The following is a 19,935-nucleotide window of genomic DNA, read 5'->3' as shown; positions in this document are numbered from 1 at the left end:
ATTTGAGTAAAAATTGGGGGATTAAAGCGGTGGGATGGGTAGTAAAATTAAAAATTCTTCGTAATGTTTACCTTATCGAGTGGAGAGTGGACTATAGACTGACAAATACACGGACATAGGAGGAGGAAGAGGAGCTTGTTAAGGCTTATCCACTTTCCACACATTCATATCCAAACTACCAAATTTCAAAGAGAGCCAGCGTTATGGCTCTCCTTTTCTGCTCCAATCCTCTCACCTCTCTTCCTTCTTCGTCTTCTTCCTCTTCTTCATTGTCTTGTTCATCATCATCACCAAGTAAGCCCCTCTCTCTCTCTCTCTCTCTCTCATTTGTTATTCCTCTTTACGTTTTTATTTGTTGCTGATACATTTTTATATATATTTGCTAAAGTCAATGAATCCCAATTGAGCAAGGTGAACGTTGTTTTTATAAATAGTTCTCTTGTAGCATATTCAATCACATACTCAGTTGGGTTTTTCTTCAAACACGTAAAGATCACTTTAATCTGCATCTGTATTTACTAGCTTGAGTAGCTTCTAAAGGTTAAAATGCCATTTCATATATTGCAACAAATTATTATGTTATCTGGGTTTTGTATAAAAAAACTCAATCTTCCTTCTTTTGGTTGTATTTCAAGCTTTAAACTTTTTCATATCCAAATTTTATGCTATTGGCTTTCAGTCTCCAGGTTGCATATGAAACCCATTGATCTGCACCCAAAATCTTTCAAAGGAATTCACATTCACACACCCTTTATCATCAAGAAGACGGGTTCGCTAATTGTGAAAGCTTCTTCCGACATTGATGGAACTGGTGCTGAGCCTTCTTCGGATAGCAAGGAAGGGGCTGAGAGCAAGGAGGAGGTTGTGCCGGTTAACAAACTGCCCTTGGAATCAAAGCTTCAGGAGAGGATGGAACAGAAGGAGAGGATGAAATTGGCAAAAAAGATAAGGCTTCGGAGAAAGAGGCTTGTTAGAAAGAGGAGATTGAGGAAGAAGGGCCGATGGCCACCCTCAAAGATGAAGAAGTTAAAGAATGTATGACCTTTGCCTCAAATTGTATTGCAGGTTTTGTGCTGACCCTTTTGCTTCTTTATGTGTCATTTCAATTTGTTCTTGCCAGCTTAGACAATATCTGTGCATCAGTGTATCTTGTTTCTTTGAAATTAAAGACTTCAGTAGTAGATATGCATTTCCAATTTGTAGATGGTTTAAAGTCGCCTCTTTTTAGACTGATTAGGTAGCCCTCTTATCTTGAGATTATTTCCATTCTATTAGTGTACTACAATTTTGTATCCTGGTTATAGTTAATCGGTTATCATGTGAGGTAAAACTAAAAGTGTCCAGTTAAGATAAGTGCTTCATTTATAAGCAGCTAACTCAGTGGCGTAGTTTCCATAAACCATGGATTGTAAATGAAATGAATGCGTCATTATACTATTTAGGGATGAAAATCTTGAGGTTGTTAGGTTACTTCTTAAACTTGGAAAATTTACAACAGCTACAATGTCCCTTAATTGTTGCTAAGCTGCAGAAATTAGTACTCGTTAATCATCTTCCTGAAGTCCTTCACTTGAGGATTTCAGGTTTAAGTGTCCTTTGAAATTTGAATCCCTTAAAGGGTCAATTGCGGCAGCAAATAGAGGGAGAAACTGATGGCCAACAAGAAAATCAAGCAATCCTTTTGGACTCTCCATGTATATAAAATTTGGGTTAGTGGGAACTCTGGCTATGTATACTTCTGTGACACTCCTGCAGCAGCCAGCAGCCATAAGAACTAAATTTTGGATTTAAGGAGACTACTTGGAATTTAGAAGCTGCATGGCTTTGTGTAAATTTGTTGTTTACTTCACTAAAAGAGTAGCAAAGGCAAGTCTTGAGCAAGATTTAACACAATAGACTACATAATACATTGCATTTAGCATGTGGTAGTTCTGGTCAATCATTTTAGTGGTCTCACATACTTTTGGCATTTGCATTAGAAACATGAATTTGTCTAAAATTTATGCTTTAAATTGTGCTCACCCCCCCCCCCCCCCCCTCTCTCTCTCCTATTCACAAGAAGAGAACAAGAAAGCTTTCTTGAAATCCCTTTTCATATGGTTCAAAGTTAGATCACTGTAAGTGAAATAGGAGCAAAGCACGAGCAAAAGGCTTAAGTAGAATTATGAATTTTCCTCTCTAAAGTTTCATGCTTCGTAAATGGTATATACTTATCAAAATGTTAAAGTTCTCAAAGGTTCAATAATTTATGTCTTTAATGGAGTAGCAAAAGGCAAGTTTTCCAGGGACTGCACTTAAAATATGCAGACAAAGACTGAAAAGCAGTGACATATATGGTGTTTCTTAGTTTAGACTTGAGATGATGCTTCTCCTAGATTTCTTGGGTCTATGCTAATACCATGATTACTTTCAGTGCCATGCATGCACGGCTGTACCATAACAGCCTCCAAGGTTTAACCAGATTATTTGTGAATCTGATCTTTATCAAGAAAAGAAAATGTTGAGGCCTGTTTGAATCTGTAATTTGAGAACAGTTTTATTCACTCAAGTGTCACATTGCAGAACAGAACTGCAGAACAATATATTTGGGAACTTGTCTTTAGTTCTTCTTCAGTCTTCTGTCTTGTCCTCTGTTCATAACAAATGGGACTACAAAAATGCTTGTTTCTAAAACTTCTTTCAGTTTTTTTTTTTTTTTGGGGGGGTGGGGAGGAATACAAGTTGCTGGAATATTTTTCCTAACAACAAAAGCATGGTTATTTTTTACCCAAAAAAGTTTAAGTATGGTTCAAATTCAGAACCTCCTACTCTGATACCAAAATAAATGACTGATTGTTCCAAAAGGTTGAGCACTAAAGAAATAGTGAATTTAATCATTTGACAAATATTCTAACAATTAGGTATTAGAAAACATTGGATCTATCTTGATTAACATTCTACAACCACTAAGTAGGAAGGACATACATAGACACAGACACGAGTATGGGTGCAACACCAAGACATGACAGTTTTTGAAAAATTAGGACACAATATTGCTAGGATAAGCATATTAATTATTTGTTAAATATATCTTTATTAAAATATTAAAATATCGTTAACATCTATTTTTTCATATAATGTTAAAAATATATCAATTTTTTTAGATGAAATAAGTTGAATTTTAATTAAAGGAAATTAGCTATGATCGGCCAAGAGTACATCATGAAAAGTAATAATAAATAATAAAGTGAATTCATAACTAATAAATGATATTTAGAAATTAGAATACAAACCAATGGTAAAATTTAAAAATGTAAATAAAAGAAAACTAGAAAAGTGTTCATGATTGAGACTAAAAAAATAAAAATAAATAAATGTCCTCGTGTCTCAAATAAAGTGTCTATACTTCCTAGGTAGGAAGTAGTAGTGGTCCTAGAGGATTGACCTAAGTTGATTATGTTAAATAGAATACCGGTTCACTTTCAGCATCGTGTAACGTACTTTACATTCAGATTCTGCAAAGCGCTCAATCCTGGGCATGGCCTGTACTTTACATCTCACAAAATCTGAATCCTCTTCCAATCCCTTTGCATAACGGAGGCACAGCATTCGAGTTGCGTGAAAATTATGCACTTCCATTTTTCTTTACAGACATGCCTACGAAGGAAATCTGTGGTTCTGTAATGACCTTTCAAATTGCAACGACAGCCAACGTCTTTGGTAAAATAGTGAAACCTGACATTTCCTTGTTATACAAGGTTTTCTATAGGTATCTGATGCCGCCCTGCATGTTAGGCGTTGCTACGTTTGGGGTTTGTTTTGTAGTACCTGATTAACTAGTAACCAAGTTCTTTGGTTGCTTTTTTCACATTCCTAGTCTTAAGATCTGTTTAAAATTAGTTTATTTTATTAAAATTAAAATTTTTTTGCTGAATGTACTATAGATAAAAGTAAAAGTTAGTTAAAATAGTATAGTAAAACCTATAAATAGTACCAAAAAGTGCAGTAGAACCCATAAATAGTAACAAAAATAAGCTGAATAATAAAATAAGTTAGCAAAATTAATCATGCCAAACGGACACTTAATCTAAGAGATAAGATCTCTTTCTTTTAATTCCTTCACATCAGTCATAAATCACCATGCTGATTTTGCCAATCCATGATAAAAGCAAAAGTTAAACTTGTCACCACACAAATATAAATATTCCTACAGAACATAAATCCAACATTTACCCTACTACGCCCTCTGGCTCTTTGGTTCCTTCCACAGGCTCGAGGAGTGGATGGCTCGTTTGTCAAGTGCAACTTGTTCAGTGTTTGTCAAGAGAAACTTGTTCAGTGGCTGCAAAAGCGCAGAAATTTCAATTGATTTCCAAATTTGCAAATCAAATGACAAGGAAAGACCCCATCTCCAACTTTTTGTCCTAACTTACCACACCTACACAATATACAGTCAATGTAAACTAGAGTTGAAAATGCAATCGATCTATTTACAAATTAAAGGTTTAGGAACTGGAACCATGTGAGAAAATTTCACACTTTCCGTTTTTTTTTTTTTGTTTTTTGTTTTTTTTTTTTTTTTGCCCTTCTCTGTTAGCTACATCAGTAGTCAGCAGGTCAGTGAAATGACCATCAGGAATCTGCACTCTCAAATCCTTCGCTTTCAATAAATATATAGCCTCGCTATCTTGTGATTTGGACACGAGAAAAATGGTCAAACCAATGTATCACCCTGGAGGATATTATATTTGCAGAGAGGGCAGGTCGCATTAATTCGAAGCCATCTGCTGATGCATCCACAATGGAAATGGTGATTACAGGGAAGGGTATACAGCTCTACTCCATCTACATACTGTGAAAGGCAGATGCAGCACTCCTACAAGAAAGACAGGACACAAATTAGGATTCATGTGTCTCTTATTCTGAAAATTTTGCAGTTGCAATAACAATAACACTTGAAAGAAAAAAAGATAGCTTTCACTCCATGATATTAGCACTGTATGCACAATCACACAACGTGTAGCAGTGTAGCACCAGCAACGAATCAAGTGCAATCATAAAAGTTTGATGCTTATCAACCAATAACATAGCTTCCACTCCAAGCTATAAGCCTTCTATGCAGAGTCACATAATGAGTAGCACCACCAATGAATCAAGTGCAATCATATAAGTTTGATGAATATCAACCAATACCATATGGAAAAATGTAAATTTTAAGGCAATATTACTAGTTGTTAGTTTATCTACAGTGATAAGATGCATGACGACCCGGATTTATTAGGATAAGTGCATTATGGATAACCTCTTGTTGAGTAATTAATATTTATTAGGGGGAACGGGGGAAGAGCAATGATGGAGTTCAGCTACATCACACCATGTGAAAACAATATTGGTAACTGATACATAAGTATCACAAGGGAGCAAGTATAACTGGTCCATCACTGCATGGGACTTTTCCACAAAAAAAAAAAAAATGTCACCAACAATTGATCAAATAGTAGTACCTAAGAAGTAATCTTCTCATTGATAGTTTATAAAGCCTTTGCACATCTACATATATTTTTTATCCTCACATGGATCAATTTTGTTAGGCATGTCAACCGCTACTTGAAAAGACCTCAATTAGAATTTTTAATCAAGGTTTGCTTAATCAAACATTGTATAAAAATCCAGTATGTGACTTTAGCTAATGAAATATGTCAGCCAAAAGAAAATTAAAAAAGAGAGAGAGACAGAGAGAGAGACAGAGAGAGAGAGAGAGTCACAGTTTTCCTATTTCTCAAATGCACATAACATGAGAATAACCAAGTAATATTTCAATAACTTCCTAAGTTGCACCAGGGAATGGATCAAACATTTCATGCACATTTCCTTGGTCAAAAAATAAGACAAAAACTTATAAGCATATTTTAAATACTTGCATTGTTTCACTAGCATCATAACAGTTAATTTAAAAACCCATCATAAATTCCATAGCATAAAAGGCCTACAAAAGTCTCGCATGACTTTAGAGGTTGAATTTGTTTTGTAATCAAAACAAAAATATTAATAACTTGACCATTGAAATTTCTCACCTCAATAAATATTTATGGATCAATGAAAATTGTGGAATTCTAGGAAAAATTAGTAAATTGACAGTTTCAAATTGTATTAATCAAAGAAACAATAGCTCTAGTCAAAGCCAAATATCACAATATTCTATTAATATCAACATATACGTCACAGTAAATTTGTATGCTAGCAAGGCAGATGGATTCAAAGATTATTATAGCGTAGAAGATGCAAAGAACCTTGTTGAAAAAACAAAAAAGGGGAAGAACTATGAAAAATGATGAGTAAAAAAGATGCTTCCATGCAAAATGAAGCAATGAATTTGAGCAACCAAATAAATCTGATATGATTAAAAATTAAAACTAAAAAACAAAGGAAAAAAAAGAGATGAGGAATTGGTGCTCACAGAATCCTCTGGATGAAGAGAAAGTTCATTGACAGAATTACTGTTTCCTGACTCCATTGCTCCAACAACTTTCATTCCATCATTGTCAAAGATCCCCATTGGATTGGCCTGTCGAAATCTATACTTGGGAAGAGAGCCGATATCATCTTCAGATGCACCTTTTCTTATTGTCATAGCATAGGCAAATGCTACAAGTGGAATGCAGCAGCAGAGAGCAAAGAAAATGACAAATGCCATTCCAATGCAAAAGATAATAAAGAACAAATCAAAGGCTAGAAAAACAACAGTTAACCTGCACATAATTTACAGGGAATATCACTGAGGGTTCCATATATTTGTTGAACATGAAAACAAATAATAATATATCATGGCTGAATTTTGAAATATTGGTATTGCTTCTCTTTTGTCTGCTTCTAATTGATAACTAGAAACTATTGAGCCCCTATCTGGGCTCAAATCCTATGTAGATCAAATACTTTGCACAGGCCATGAATTCTGATATAAGCTGAACCAAAAATAAAACTAGTCCAAAGATGAACTGCTTTTGTTTTATATCTAGTTTGTCTAAATGTTGGTTACAAGCAGTTACTACCAATTTTTTTTTTAGTTACTACCAGATTTGGTGGTAATATATATGAAATTTCCAGATTTAAAACTAGTTTGTTACTTTTTCATCAAAATATGCATCTGAAAACACCAAAAATTTATTAATTTCATTTCAGAGGTAATGTGTATTTGAACAAAACCAAACTTATAAGTTAAAAACAAGCTTTTTATAGGAATATATCTGGTCCATTGTTGAACAATTTTCTGACAATTTTTATTTATTTATTTATCATATTGAAAATAATTAAGACCAATTATATTGTTCTTCGTTGGCCAGGTTCTATGACTTACCAAACACCCCTTATTGTCGAAAGGCCATAGAATGATAAACAGTTGAACTTGGTGAATAACAAAATATCGCCTCACACAACAAAAGCAAAATACATCACAACACTTCGAAAAGAAAAGGGGGGGGAGGGGGGGGGGGGGTAGTGATTTAACAGTATGAAAACATCAATAAATCATACCATTTAAAGATCTTCCCTTGAGTATTCCCAAGCTGTTAGGATACTAGCTGTATCAGCTGTATCTGTATGTACTGAAGCTACCATGTGTTGTATTGTATGCTAGTGTTGTTAGCACAGTAATACAGTTAGTTACAATAATGCAGTTAGTTAGCTTTTGGGTGGGAATTGGTTAAGCAGAGATTGCATTGTATATAAGCTGCTAAGATGTTCAATAAGAGGTATCCAGAGAATTAACCCAAGCTTGTGCTTATCTTCTTCTTTCTTTGCTTAGGAGGTTGGTTACTCTCGAAGTAACTGTGATTTTCTTCCTTAATTCCCATTTCTTTCTTCACCAATTTCTGAACTACCAAGAACTTAACACAAGCTCTGCTCTTAATTTATATAATTTTAAGGAGAAGAGAGAAAAAGGAGAAAACAAGAAAAATTTATTTTATTGGGAAGAAGATCCTCTATATAAACATGACATTCCACCGTGCATAAGTGCCTCCTTTCCCCCCCTCCCCCTCTCTTTCTGATATATAGAAACATAAAGCAGTTAACTAGAGTTCCCACAAGAAGTTTTTTCCATGCACATTTGTTTACAAGAGGAACAAAACAGGCACAAAATCCACCAAAAGAAAATAAATTTACCAAATTTTTATGTTGATGCACCTAATGAAATAAGTTTCAACATAGATTTAAACTTCATCTTTATCCATATCGAGATAAAATCATTCAAACACTTGTTTTTTTTTTTCCTCTTATTCATTCATTATGATGTATGTAAGTATGTTTATGTAAAAAGCCATTAGAGATGTCCGTTTAGAATTAGTTCAAAATCTTAAGCCATGTGTCTTACCAATAGAGGCGAGGAGAATCCTGCAAAAGTGCTTGGCCGCCCACAACAATCCAATAGAATCCAAATACCCACCAGATGGAGGATATCATTGTATTTATTGATTCCAAGCTTTTCACAATTCTGAAAAACAAAATAAAAACAATAACAAGTGTTACATGAAATATTCTTCCATTGTTAAGAGTTTAGGATTTTGCATACTGGTAATTGTTTTCAATCTCTCCCATCTTATTAAAAAGAGGGGAGAAAAAGTTTATTTTTCGGTTCACTACAATGCAGATGTTTATGCCTTTAGTCTCTGATTAACTTGAACGAATGGACATTATTAATTGCAAGCACACATAATGGGATTTACTGTTTTGCTGACAACTAGAAATGCTGAAAACAGATCCCCCCACATCCATTATGCAGATTAGCTAAATTATGAGAGCTAGATTTATAGATATGAAAAGGAACACCACACACACATTAAAGAGCAAAACCACTAATGAATTGAAGGCACAACATGACACAAGATGATAAAAGAATCTTCTTGCTAATTGGATTCTGTCTTTTCTAAATGTCACCTTAGTTGTCAACATACAAAGTATGAACTCTTAAGCACAAAGTTGGACAAGGGAAAGGATCAATATTTAAGGAAAGAGATAGAAAAAAGAACAGAGTACGAGTTTCCCTGTTTACCCTCTTGCACTTGCTCTTATGCTATCAATTTACATCAAAATGATATGTGATATGTCTTGGTACAAACTACAAAGTCCATATCTTCATCCCACCCCCTCCAAACACAAAAACACAGAGGGAGAACGAAGTGCACGGATCAGAACAATTAAGTTTAAAGAAAAGCTCAAGCAATGAGAATTACTTTCGTTGCTAACCCTTTTCTCTTAAAATGGTATCTTTGAGAAAAATTACACATGGAAGATCGCTAGTGTTCCAACAATGAAAGGAGCTGACTAATGATGAAAGCTAATAAGTACAGCATCATAAACACAACAAAGTATAATGAGACTCCATCCGCCACCTAAAGCAAAAGGTAAACTCACATGCAGTAGCCTTCAAAGATGACAAAATTGCTGGTTTCATTGCACCTTTGCCCACACAATGTAACATATCAAAAACAAAATAAATGCATGCAAGCTTTAATCATATACATCATATGGAGACAACCTTTTTACCTTCTTTTTTTTTTGCCCCTTTTATTTAACTTCCTAGATTATCATGCTTATAAAATAAAAAATCATAAATTATACGTATTAAAAAAAAATTCCTAGATTATTATCCTCCAAATTTGACATTAATTGTCACATTTTTTTAATTCTCAGAACCAAAATATGAATGTGGTCCATTGTTTCTACTACTATCCTACCCATCAGATAAGATAAGCTTACACCCAGTCCCACCAAAACTCTGTACCCACCATAAGGTTATGCTGTAATTTGAGACATACTCTTTATTACTACTAATTTGAACCAATCAAAATCTCAGCAGAGAGCAAGAGAGAGAGAAACCCAATTATACCATGAAAATTGGAAAATTAATATTACTCAAAAACGTGTTGACTGTAGAGACAGAAAATTGCAAAGCAATGCACAAATTTTAAAAAATAAAATAAAAAATAAATCTTTAACAGCAATACTACGTACACACCCAATTTCATAATTAACTAAAAATGAGAAAGGGACGCTTAGAACTTATTAATATCAATTAAATAAATAAAAAAATTAACTAACCAAATTAACATTATTTTCAAGAATAAAAAAAACAACATATAATATTCCAAAAGAAAAAAGAAAAAAAAAAAGACTAACAATACTACATTTTTTTGATAAGCATCACATTTATTAATACCACGCTAACTGCCAACATAAAACCTCATTTGTTGTTGAGAAATAATTTATATATATATATATATATATATATATATATATATATATATATATATATATATTTTTTTTTTAAGAAAAAGAAAAAGAAAAAGAAAATATGAAAGGGAGAAAGAGAGAGAAGCTAAAGTGACCTGTTGTGAGAGAGAGAGTAGGAAGAATTGCGGAGGAGAAAGTGAAGGTAGACGAAGGCGACATGGAAGAGGCATTGGAGAGAGTAACCGAAGAGCCAAAGCCTGAGAGGTGTGGAAGGTCTCTCTTTGAAAGTAGAGAGTAGAACCACCAGAGCCACCACCACGAACCCCATGTTCCACACCAGGTCCACCACCATTATCGCCTTCCAGTAGTACCAGTAGCAACAGTAACTGCCGTTCTCGTTATAGTAACTGTAATCCTGCTCCGACTCCTCATCCTCCGATCGGGGTGGCTGCTGCTCCTCCTCCTCCTCCTCTTCCTCTTCTTCTTCTTGGCGGTGGCGCGTGAACAGACGCGCCGCGTAGCGAGTGAGTGGCACTGTGAAGCTCCTTCTCCCCCTCCTGGTGCTCGCCACGCGCACTGGCAGTTCTGCCTCCATTTTACTATCTTAGAGAGAGAGGGAGAGAAGTGTGTGGGTGTGTGTGTGTGTTTGAACTTTGAAAAGAGAAAAGAGTTTTAGAGAGAGAGAGAGAGAGAGAGAGAGAGGGAGAGGTGTTGTTTGGGGAAGGAAAAGAGAGTGTAGTGGAAGTGGCGCTTTGGAAAGGGAAATGAAGGGAAGGGAAGGAAACGATGTCGTGTTATTGTGATGTGGAATGATAGATTTCGAGAGTTGTTTTTAAGAGTTTCTGTTCTGTCGTGTCCTAGGTTGGTTCGTGAAAGTGGCTCTTTTTTTTTTTTTTTTTTAAATAAATGGAGTTTGGTTTTTGTTGTTGGAATTTGACGTTAGGACAACTATTTTTACCACACAACAAAAGTTTACAAATTTTTTTTAATAATATTTTAAAATTAACCAATCATGTAATTCAAAAATAGATTTAAATTTCAAATTATTAAGGGTTTAAGATTTGAATTAGGCTAATTTAAAAATATTATGTATTTTTTTTTTTCTGTTTTTATTATTTTATAGGCTAAAATGCAAAACTGACCCTCTAACTTTTTTCAGATTTCATTTCAGGGTTTTAACTTTGCTCTTGTGCATTTCCGTAATATAAGTTTAAGATTTATTTAATTAAGGCCTTTCTGTTAACTTTTGTTAAAAAAAATCTGAAAAAGATTTTTCAATCATTAATTAAATTTTTTTAATTTAGAAATTTTGAAAAAAAAAATTATAAAATTGAAAAATTAACCACAACATATAACAAAAGTTGATAGAAAAGCCTTAATTGAATCAACTTAAAAGTTAGAGGACTGAAATGAACAAAATCAAAGTTAAAGAACTGAGATGAAATCTGAAAAAACTTAGAGGGTCAATTTTGTATTTGACTCTATTTTACATTAAACATTTTTTTGATAGAGTTGGTAAAATTTGCAAAGTAATATGATTTTCAATAATAACTATTTGAATTAATATTTTTAAGTTATTTGATAATTTATCTTTTTTTTTAATTATGTTTTAAAAATACAATTTTAATTCATTTAAAGTCGTGCATCTTAAGTCAAGCTGTGTTTTAAAAATGTGATTTTAAGTAAACCAAAAAACTATAAACAACTGATTCAAGTAATTATTATTTTTTAAATTAACCCTGACTCCCTGAGGAAGGTCATTTTAATATTTTATTGGATAAGGTCAGGTCTAGTGACAAACTTAATAACCATGATTAGGTTTTCATTTGTGGCAAGTTATTATTAGGGTAATCATAATTTTTATATTTAATCATTTCAATTGTCCCTATCCAATATGGTTGTCTAGTGTCCAAGCATATTGCAAGTATACAATATTATTTAAAATTCAAATTAAAAATTTGTTGGGATATCGCTTATTTTGTTGAAAACTAAAAACAATAAAAAAATTTTAAAAAAAAGTTATTGTTCACGCGCTTGGCACTGTTCATACGCCTAAAATCACTGTTCATGGACAATGAATAGTGCCAAGCGCGCTAAGCAAAAAAGTTACTGTTCACGCACTTGGCACTGTTCATGGACAATGAACAGTGCCAAGCACGCTCAGCTAAAAAAGTTACTGTTCACGCGCTTGGCACTATTCATGGACAATGAACAATGCCAAGCGTGCTCAACTAAAAAAAGTTACTGTTTACACGCTTGGCACTATTCATAAGCCTAAAATCACTATTAATGGACAATGAACGGTGCCAAGTGCGCTTAGCTGAAAAAGAAAAAATAAATAAAAAAAGGAAATGCAAACGCAACTAAATCCAAACGTCACCTAAAGATACCAATTTCTAAATTAATACAGGAAAAATGCAATATATATCATCTATTCAACCATGAATTGTCCTATTCTAAAATTTTGATACTTTTTAACGTAAGATAATGTCTTCCTAATCTTGACTCTTTATTTAATTTTATCCATACCTAGTTGTCCGTTTGAAAACAATTTATTTAATTAAAACTAAAATTTTTTTGTTAAAAATACTGTAGATAAAACTAAAAGGTAGCTAAAATAGTACAATAAAACTCATGCAAGTACCAAAAAATGCAATGAGACCCATAAATAATAACAAAAATAAGCTAGATAGTAAAAAAAATTGACTTTTTAAGCCAATACCAACAACATCCCTCTAATATAAAATAAAGTTTCACGTATGAGAAATAAAGAGTTCCTCAATGACTTTTCTATATATCGGCACCTCTTACCCTTATTGTGACAATGAAATTTGGGTTAAATGATTGATATCATATTTTTTCCAGGACAACTCCTAACAAAATTTAATATTTAGTTTCATAAGAGGACAATAATTTAAGAGTTTTGGATAGTAAACAACTAGACAGAAAAAAAGAGATTGGTAGGAATTAGGTGTGTATCTGGTGAAGGAGTTGTTTGGGGTAGAAAATATTGGGTGTTAGTATCATCTAACATGTTGAAATGACTAAAATGACACATCGTTCATTGGGCATTTTTCGGGAGAAGCAGTTTTTCTTAGAAAGCTTTATGCATAATACCCATTTTGTCAAATTAGTAGTTAACGAATAATTTTATACACGTGAATTCAAGTGAGTTCAATAAGTCCTTCTCAAAAAAAAAAAAAGTTAGTTCAATAAGTTTCTTGCCATTGAATAAATGATTTAGAATTCGAACTCTGCTTATACTAAAAATCAATTGAGTTCTTAGTTTGATAATAAGAGCAAATGAACAATCATGATGAAGCTTATGCTATAAATCGAAATCTTATATATATATATATATATATATATATATATAAAATAGAGAGGAAATGGTTGGGTGTCGTCAAGTACTGTGAAGATGTTGACCATGAACGAATCATAATTCATAATATCATATAATTGGTATGGACAGCAAGTCAGTAGCTGTGACAAGTAACGAATTAAAATTTTCTTTAATGGAACCCCCAAATCATATCTTCTTCTTCTTTTTTCTTTGTTTTTTTGAATACCAAATCATGAACTTTAAATAACAAGGATTTTGATAATTTTACAAGAAGATAATACTGCAAATTAGATTCTATATATATGCCATTTTAAAGTACAAAATTGTTAGTGTTCTTGATATAAGCAACCATGCGGGTTAATTAATTGGTATCATTCCTTTTTTTTTTCCCCTATGAAATATCTTTTTATGAAAATCTTTTGATAGATTAAATGAATCTACATTTAGTTGATGACTTGATGCGTCGTATCATTCCAAATTTGAAAGAGGAAATCTACTTATGAAAATCACTTGGCATTTTGAGTGGATCAACATTTAAATTTCATAATTTAATTATCCAACTTCATTTCTAAAAAAAAACAGTATATATATATATATTCAACTTCATCAACTTTTCAAACTCTCTCAAAAAAAAAATCATCAAATTTTCAAAACAAAATTAATATATCACTGCACACCCTTGGTACAATGGTCACTCTATAAGTATAAGTGTTTGTGAGGTATAGGAGGCAAGGGTCAGAGTTCAAATTTCTAATAGAGAACTTCACACACATATACATTTAAATTAAGTTAAATTATAATTTTTATCTTCTATAAAAAAAAAACAAAATTAATATAAAATAAAAGTTATACTTTTGTTGAAGAAATTAGACATGTTAAAAGCAATGTTATGAATACTGTTTCGAAACTCGTTTCGATTTGTCCAATGGAATATAATATTTTGGTACCGGCCTATTTTGATGTACCGTTTCGAGGTTCTTTTATATATATATATATATATATATATATATATATATATATATATATATATATATATATATATATTCTTATACAATATAAAATTATCAATTCAAAAAAGTGTTACTAAATATCAAATATTACAAATCATTTAATATTAAGCCTTAACATCGATATCATTTCCCAAGATTTGTAACAAGTCATTACTTACACAATAGTAATTAATAAAATAATCCCATAAAATAATTAAATAAAAAAATATTTTTACTAATTTCTATTAATATAGTGATTTAAAAAGAAAATCTTAATAAAGGGGTTTCGATTGTTTATTTTAAAAAAATTCATATTTAAGTTATTATGTAAATAAATGAATTTTTTAAAGCAAAATTTTGTAAATAAATGAATGTTTTGGGAATTTGGGATAATTATTGTAAGTGCACAATTGCACCTGGACCCAAAGATAGACGTGAGCTTAGGCCCAATGAGTCTTAAACAATAAGATTTGTAGAGTGTGGATTTGAAATCTAGTTTAGGGGTATTGGAAACTTGATAAGCAGATTAGAATGCCACAATCTTTGCAAATGATAAACAAATATGACAAGGGAACCTCCTCGGACGTAAGCCGAGGACGATTTGTATATTGCTTCTCTTTTATGCCAAAAATTACAGTTCTTAGTTCTTTTTTCAGCTAACTGACAGATCTCCCCTTTTCTTTTCTCCCTTCTCTTCTTAAATATTCTTCTTCTTCCCTCTTACATCCACATGTCACACAAATCTTATCCTTAGGTGCCTCCCTCTTCCACCACCTTCTTGAAGTCTTTAAATAATAGCAGGAAAGTTCGATTATACTGTTCAGGGGTCATTTCCCCATTAATGCAGCTAGGGAGGTAGGTGTAGGGTCTTTAACGTGGAGGTAGCAGCCTTTTTCTCAAATATTTCTATCACGCCGTTGCCTTTAGAGGGTACTTGGATCCCCCTCTTACCCAATAATTTTTCCAGAACTCTGCCTTTAATCTTCTTGGCAAATCCCAGGGTGTTCGCGGGGCCCATCCGAGAAGACATTCATCCTCGGACGGTTCCTCGAATGTCTGTAGTGTAGGCTAACTTATGGGCTTAAGGGCCCAATGACAAAAACAAACTGGTACCAATTGATCAAGCCCACGACCCATTTGTTTATTTTATAAATCTTACCCCCCACAATAGCCCCTCAAAACTTTATTTTTCCCCTAATCCGAGGAGAGAAATAGAGTTTTGATCCGACTAGAATATCTCCCACACGTTTTGTATATCGCCACGTGTGTGGGGGTCCTTTCGTTTCCCAGAAAATGTCGTCTGGCACTTTACACCTTGTTCCCCACGTTCAACGGTGAGATGAACATCTAAGGGTCCAGGTTACCCCCTAAAAATTTGAGCGGGACAAATCTAATTTCGAGGTCGCCTCCCGCACGTCAAAACGCTTGGAAACCCGCGCCTCCATTCATTTCTTCAAAATTCAATCATATCAAAGCATCAGTCATAGCCTTTTCTCTCCAGAAACTCGTGAAGACTTGCATAACCAAACCCCGTAAGTTCTTGCTTTCTTTGCTCCTCCCTTCTCGGATTCTATCCTCGGCTCCACTCTTAACTCCTTTTCTTCTCAAAACTTGTATTTTCACCTCTCCTAAATGGGTAGGTTCAAGTGCCTAGTAGATACCGATGCTGGTATGGAAGGATTTAGGGCCAAATACCAGATTCCTAATGACATAGGTCTAAAATATTACCCGGTAGAAGCCGTAGGAGGCTCTAGAAAAACGGGGGAAGTCATCATTCCCATGATCGCCTTCATAGAAGGTGGAATGACTCTTCCTATGAGAAGTGTGACTAAGGAATACCTCCGCAACCATAGGTTATGCCCAGACCAGTGCGCACCAAATGTGTTTAAGGTCTTAGGAAGTGTCGAAGGTCTAAATGAGCAGATGGGCTTGAACCTCACATGGCACGATGTTGCCTTCATGTACGAATGCCACAAACTTAAAAACATAGGTTATTATATTAAGTCATGGTCTAGTGTAGTTAGGTTGATCTCGTGTCTGCCCAAATCCAATAAAGGCATGAAGGACGACTACCTCATCGCCTCAAGGAACTGGTATGATGGTCCCCACTGCCTAGTCGAATGGGGAAATCCAAGTGTGACTTCTTAGGAATTAGATTTACTAACCCCTAATTCAATCCTACTACCTTCACCATTTTTCAACTTTTATCACACATTGTTTCCTTTTGCTTTGATGTTTATCACCAGTCTGACCATGTCCTTCTCGGATGTCTTTTCTCACAGATAAACAGCACGTACGCCCACGCCTGAGTTTTTGCAACGTCGTCGACCTAAACCGCGTCCTCCGCTCAGAAGTCTTCGTGAGTGAAGACTTACAAGTGAGAGCGGCACACTTGATATTAGGATACGATCCTATATCAACAAACTTCCAGGAGATAGAAAACGCGATTATCACGCGGGACAGGTGACGCAGAAGGATAAACGTAGCAAGGCCGCACTTTCTCTCCGACCACGATATTCCTGACGAACCCAATACCATCCTGTGCACGTGGCCTATTGCGGCAGTTCCACTCTCGGCGCACTCCCAAACGACCGCCATCCCAGAAGAACAAGCCTCCTCGCTGCACTCGTTGGACGAGGAGATAGACCAGTTCCAACTTGAGGATGTTGAAAGGCCCCGAGGGAACTCGTTTGTCGTACTCTCAGACGAGAAGGACGAGCCCGCCGAGACTTCCGGAATCGTAGGTTTGGTAGTTGCCCGCCCCGACTCCCGCTCCGAAGAGGAAGAGATGGATGTGCTGAAAGGGTTGATGCACAAGAGGGGCGAAAGAATCGTCAAAAAAGGAGCAGGGGGATCTCAAGTCCTGCCGTTCTTGCCACCACCCCCTCCTCCATCCGATCCTAAGCCTCCAGTCGAGGAGCCCAAGAAGAAGAGGAAAGGAGAGGCTGATGAGGCTAGTGGGGAAAGGCAGAAGAAGCTGAAACAACAGCAACAGCAACCCCAGCAACAGAAACTGGACAAAGGCAAGGGACGTGCTTCTTCAGTAGAAAGCAGGGAGATAAGGGATCTTGCCGAAGTGCACCGAGCACCGGCTACCTGGTCTCCCGAGCTGAAGCTGGACGGGGCACCAATCTCTTGCCAATCCAATATTAGGGCGTTCCAACAAGGCCATGCCCTCCACCTGACCGATGCATTGGAACGTCCCCTTCTTCTGCCCAAGGACATGGAGGCCTTGGAGAAGATGAGCCTGCCCCACCTGTTCTTTTCTTTGAAAAGGGACTTGGCCCTGGTAAGTTTCACACCTTATATTCACTTCATTTTTCATAATATCTAACTATTAGTGGACGTTTTTATGCGTCTGACCCTCTGATACTCAGTCACAGGCCATCCAGGAAGTCTTTGCTGCCGAGAAGTTCGTGGAGGATTCTCGGAAGAAAGTTGGACTGGAACTAGAGCTTCGGTTGGAAACCAAGAAGTCCCTAGGCCAGGCCCTCGCGGAAAACGAGAAGCTCACTTCTCAACTGGCGGGTTTAAAAAGAGAAAGAGACGGCGCTGAGGCCAGCTTGAGGACCCAAGTGGAAGGGCAGTGCAAGCTTCTTCATCAAAAGGATGAAGAGCTATCCAAAGCTCAGCAGGAACGCTCTGACTTTGAGAAGGAGCTTGCGAAGATGAAGGACGAAGCTCGTACCTTTAAGGGTTCAGTGGAGGCCGCGAAGAAGGTTGCTTACCACGACGGGGTGGCGGCCACAGAAAACCAGCTGACAAAGGAGTTCGCGGCTCTATGCCGAGAATATTGCCAGCAGGTTTGGGGGGAAGCCTTAATTGCAGCAGGGATCCCCTTAACTTTCGAGTTGAGGAAGCCCGAGAACACTTGGCTTCCCCTAGACATACAGGAGATAGAAGAGCCTCCTGCTGTTGCTCCTACCCTTGAGACGGCTCCTTCTGCGCCCCCTTTAGTGATCCCAGAGCCCATTCCAGCTCCTACGGAACCTACAAGTTCCAATAAAGAGAAGGAACAGGGTGAAGGCGCTGAAAAGGCCCCAAGTCAAAGTGCTGAGCCCATCGTCCCTCCATCAACTGTAGCAAACAAAGGAAAACAAGTCCTGTCTTCCTTTGAAATGGAGCTAAAAAGCACTGAGGCCACCAATATTTCCCAGCAAGACCCCCCTCCAAAAGCTTAAGGCCGAACCTAGGACTTCTTTTTTTGTAATTAAGATTTTCCTTGTAATGTATATAAAAAACAATTAATAAAAATCTATCTTGTTTGATCTTTATTTGAATTGTATTTATTTTATTTTTGTTTTTACCATAAGAGCTCTTATTAGCGCACAAAGAAAGAATGAATGGAACAACTAACTCCACTTCCAATAGTTGAACTATCATAACTTTAAACAATAGTACACATGCTTAACTTGTGCTTTACAAATTACAACTTAAGAGTATAACATGTGTGACGCAATGATAACGCTTACCAAGCTAACTTAGAATTCAATTTGAGGCATGAAGTGATCAAGAATACTTCATCAAAATCTCAACATTAACACAACATGTTTTTTTGCTAGCATTTCTAAAGTAAAGTGTTCAAGAACCTGACATAAACAAACTTTGTTTTGATGGTAAGTACGACATCAATTTGCACAAGGCATATGGGCCAAGAACCGCGCATATCAATGTGATACTTAGAATTTGTAGCTTGAAACGTTAATTTCGCCGAGGTATAGGGTCCGAGGACCCTAGATTACCAAATTTTTGCTTAATGCTTAAGAATTTGTAACTCAAAATGTTAATTTTCCCCAAGTAGAAGGTCTGTGGACCCGACATAACCAAGGTTCTGTTTAACAAATGATAAGATCTCAATTTATACAAGGTATGTGATCCGAGGACCATCCCTGACCAAGTTTTTGTTTGATACTTAATAATAGTAACTTAAGATGTTAATTTCCCCAAAGTAGAAGGTCTGTGGACCCAGCATAACTAAGGTTCTGTTTAACAAATGATAAGATATCAATTTCCACAAGGTATGTGGTCCGAGGACCATCCATGACCGAGTTTCTGTTTGATACTTAATAATAGTAACTTAAGATGTTAATTTTCCCAAAGTAGAAGGTCTGTGGACCCGGCATAACTAAAGTTCTGTTTAACAAATGATAAGATATCAATTTCCACAAGGTTTCTGGTCTGAGGACCATCCATGACCAAGTTTCTATTTGATACTTAATAATATATCAATTTCCACAAGGTATGCGGTCCGAGGACCATGCATCACCAAGTTTCTATTTGATACTTAATAATATATCAATTTTCACAAGGTATGCGGACCGAGGACCATGCATCACCAAGTTTCTGTTCGATACTTAATAATATATCAATTTCCACAAATACATATCCATAAATTGA

General features: G+C 35.4%; 2 protein-coding genes across 2 annotated transcripts; one reads left to right on the top strand and one right to left on the bottom strand.

Annotated features, from left to right (window-relative positions):
• The first annotated feature begins 87 nt into the window (after positions 1–87).
• Positions 88–1,183, top strand: LOC142609591 (large ribosomal subunit protein cL37 alpha). The gene is made up of 2 exons (XM_075781208.1): positions 88–294; positions 680–1,183. The coding sequence occupies exons 1-2, from the start codon at positions 204–206 to the stop codon at positions 1,039–1,041; spliced, it is 453 nt and encodes a 150-aa protein (XP_075637323.1). The 5' UTR covers positions 88–203; the 3' UTR covers positions 1,042–1,183.
• A 2,804-nt stretch (positions 1,184–3,987) lies between these two features.
• LOC142609362 (E3 ubiquitin-protein ligase At1g12760-like) lies at positions 3,988–11,010 on the bottom strand. The gene is made up of 4 exons (XM_075780930.1): positions 10,362–11,010; positions 8,348–8,467; positions 6,437–6,728; positions 3,988–4,855 (listed from the first exon to the last, which is right to left on the bottom strand). The coding sequence occupies exons 1-4, from the start codon at positions 10,799–10,801 to the stop codon at positions 4,694–4,696; spliced, it is 1,014 nt and encodes a 337-aa protein (XP_075637045.1). The 5' UTR covers positions 10,802–11,010; the 3' UTR covers positions 3,988–4,693.
• Positions 11,011–19,935: the final 8,925 nt, after the last annotated feature.

This window comes from Castanea sativa, chromosome 9 (assembly GCF_040712315.1).
Source record: "Castanea sativa cultivar Marrone di Chiusa Pesio chromosome 9, ASM4071231v1".
In the NCBI taxonomy this organism is placed as follows: Eukaryota; Viridiplantae; Streptophyta; class Magnoliopsida; order Fagales; family Fagaceae; genus Castanea; species Castanea sativa.
This window is presented reverse-complemented; position numbering and strand designations above follow the sequence as displayed.

What these genes read in the sequence shown, in the direction of transcription:
- LOC142609591 (XM_075781208.1), top strand. Translation starts at nt 204, where the DNA reads ATGGCTCTCCTTTTCTGCTCCAATCCTCTCACCTCTCTTCCTTCTTCG. An exon ending in TTGTTCATCATCATCACCAA is followed by an intron (nt 295 to 679) that starts GTAAGCCCCTCT and finishes ATTGGCTTTCAG; the next exon opens with TCTCCAGGTTGCATATGAAA.
- LOC142609362 (XM_075780930.1), bottom strand. Translation starts at nt 10,801, where the DNA reads ATGGAGGCAGAACTGCCAGTGCGCGTGGCGAGCACCAGGAGGGGGAGA. An exon ending in GATTCTCCTCGCCTCTATTG is followed by an intron (nt 6,729 to 8,347) that starts GTAAGACACATG and finishes AATTATGTGCAG; the next exon opens with GTTAACTGTTGTTTTTCTAG. An exon ending in CTCTTCATCCAGAGGATTCT is followed by an intron (nt 4,856 to 6,436) that starts GTGAGCACCAAT and finishes TCTTTCTTGTAG; the next exon opens with GAGTGCTGCATCTGCCTTTC.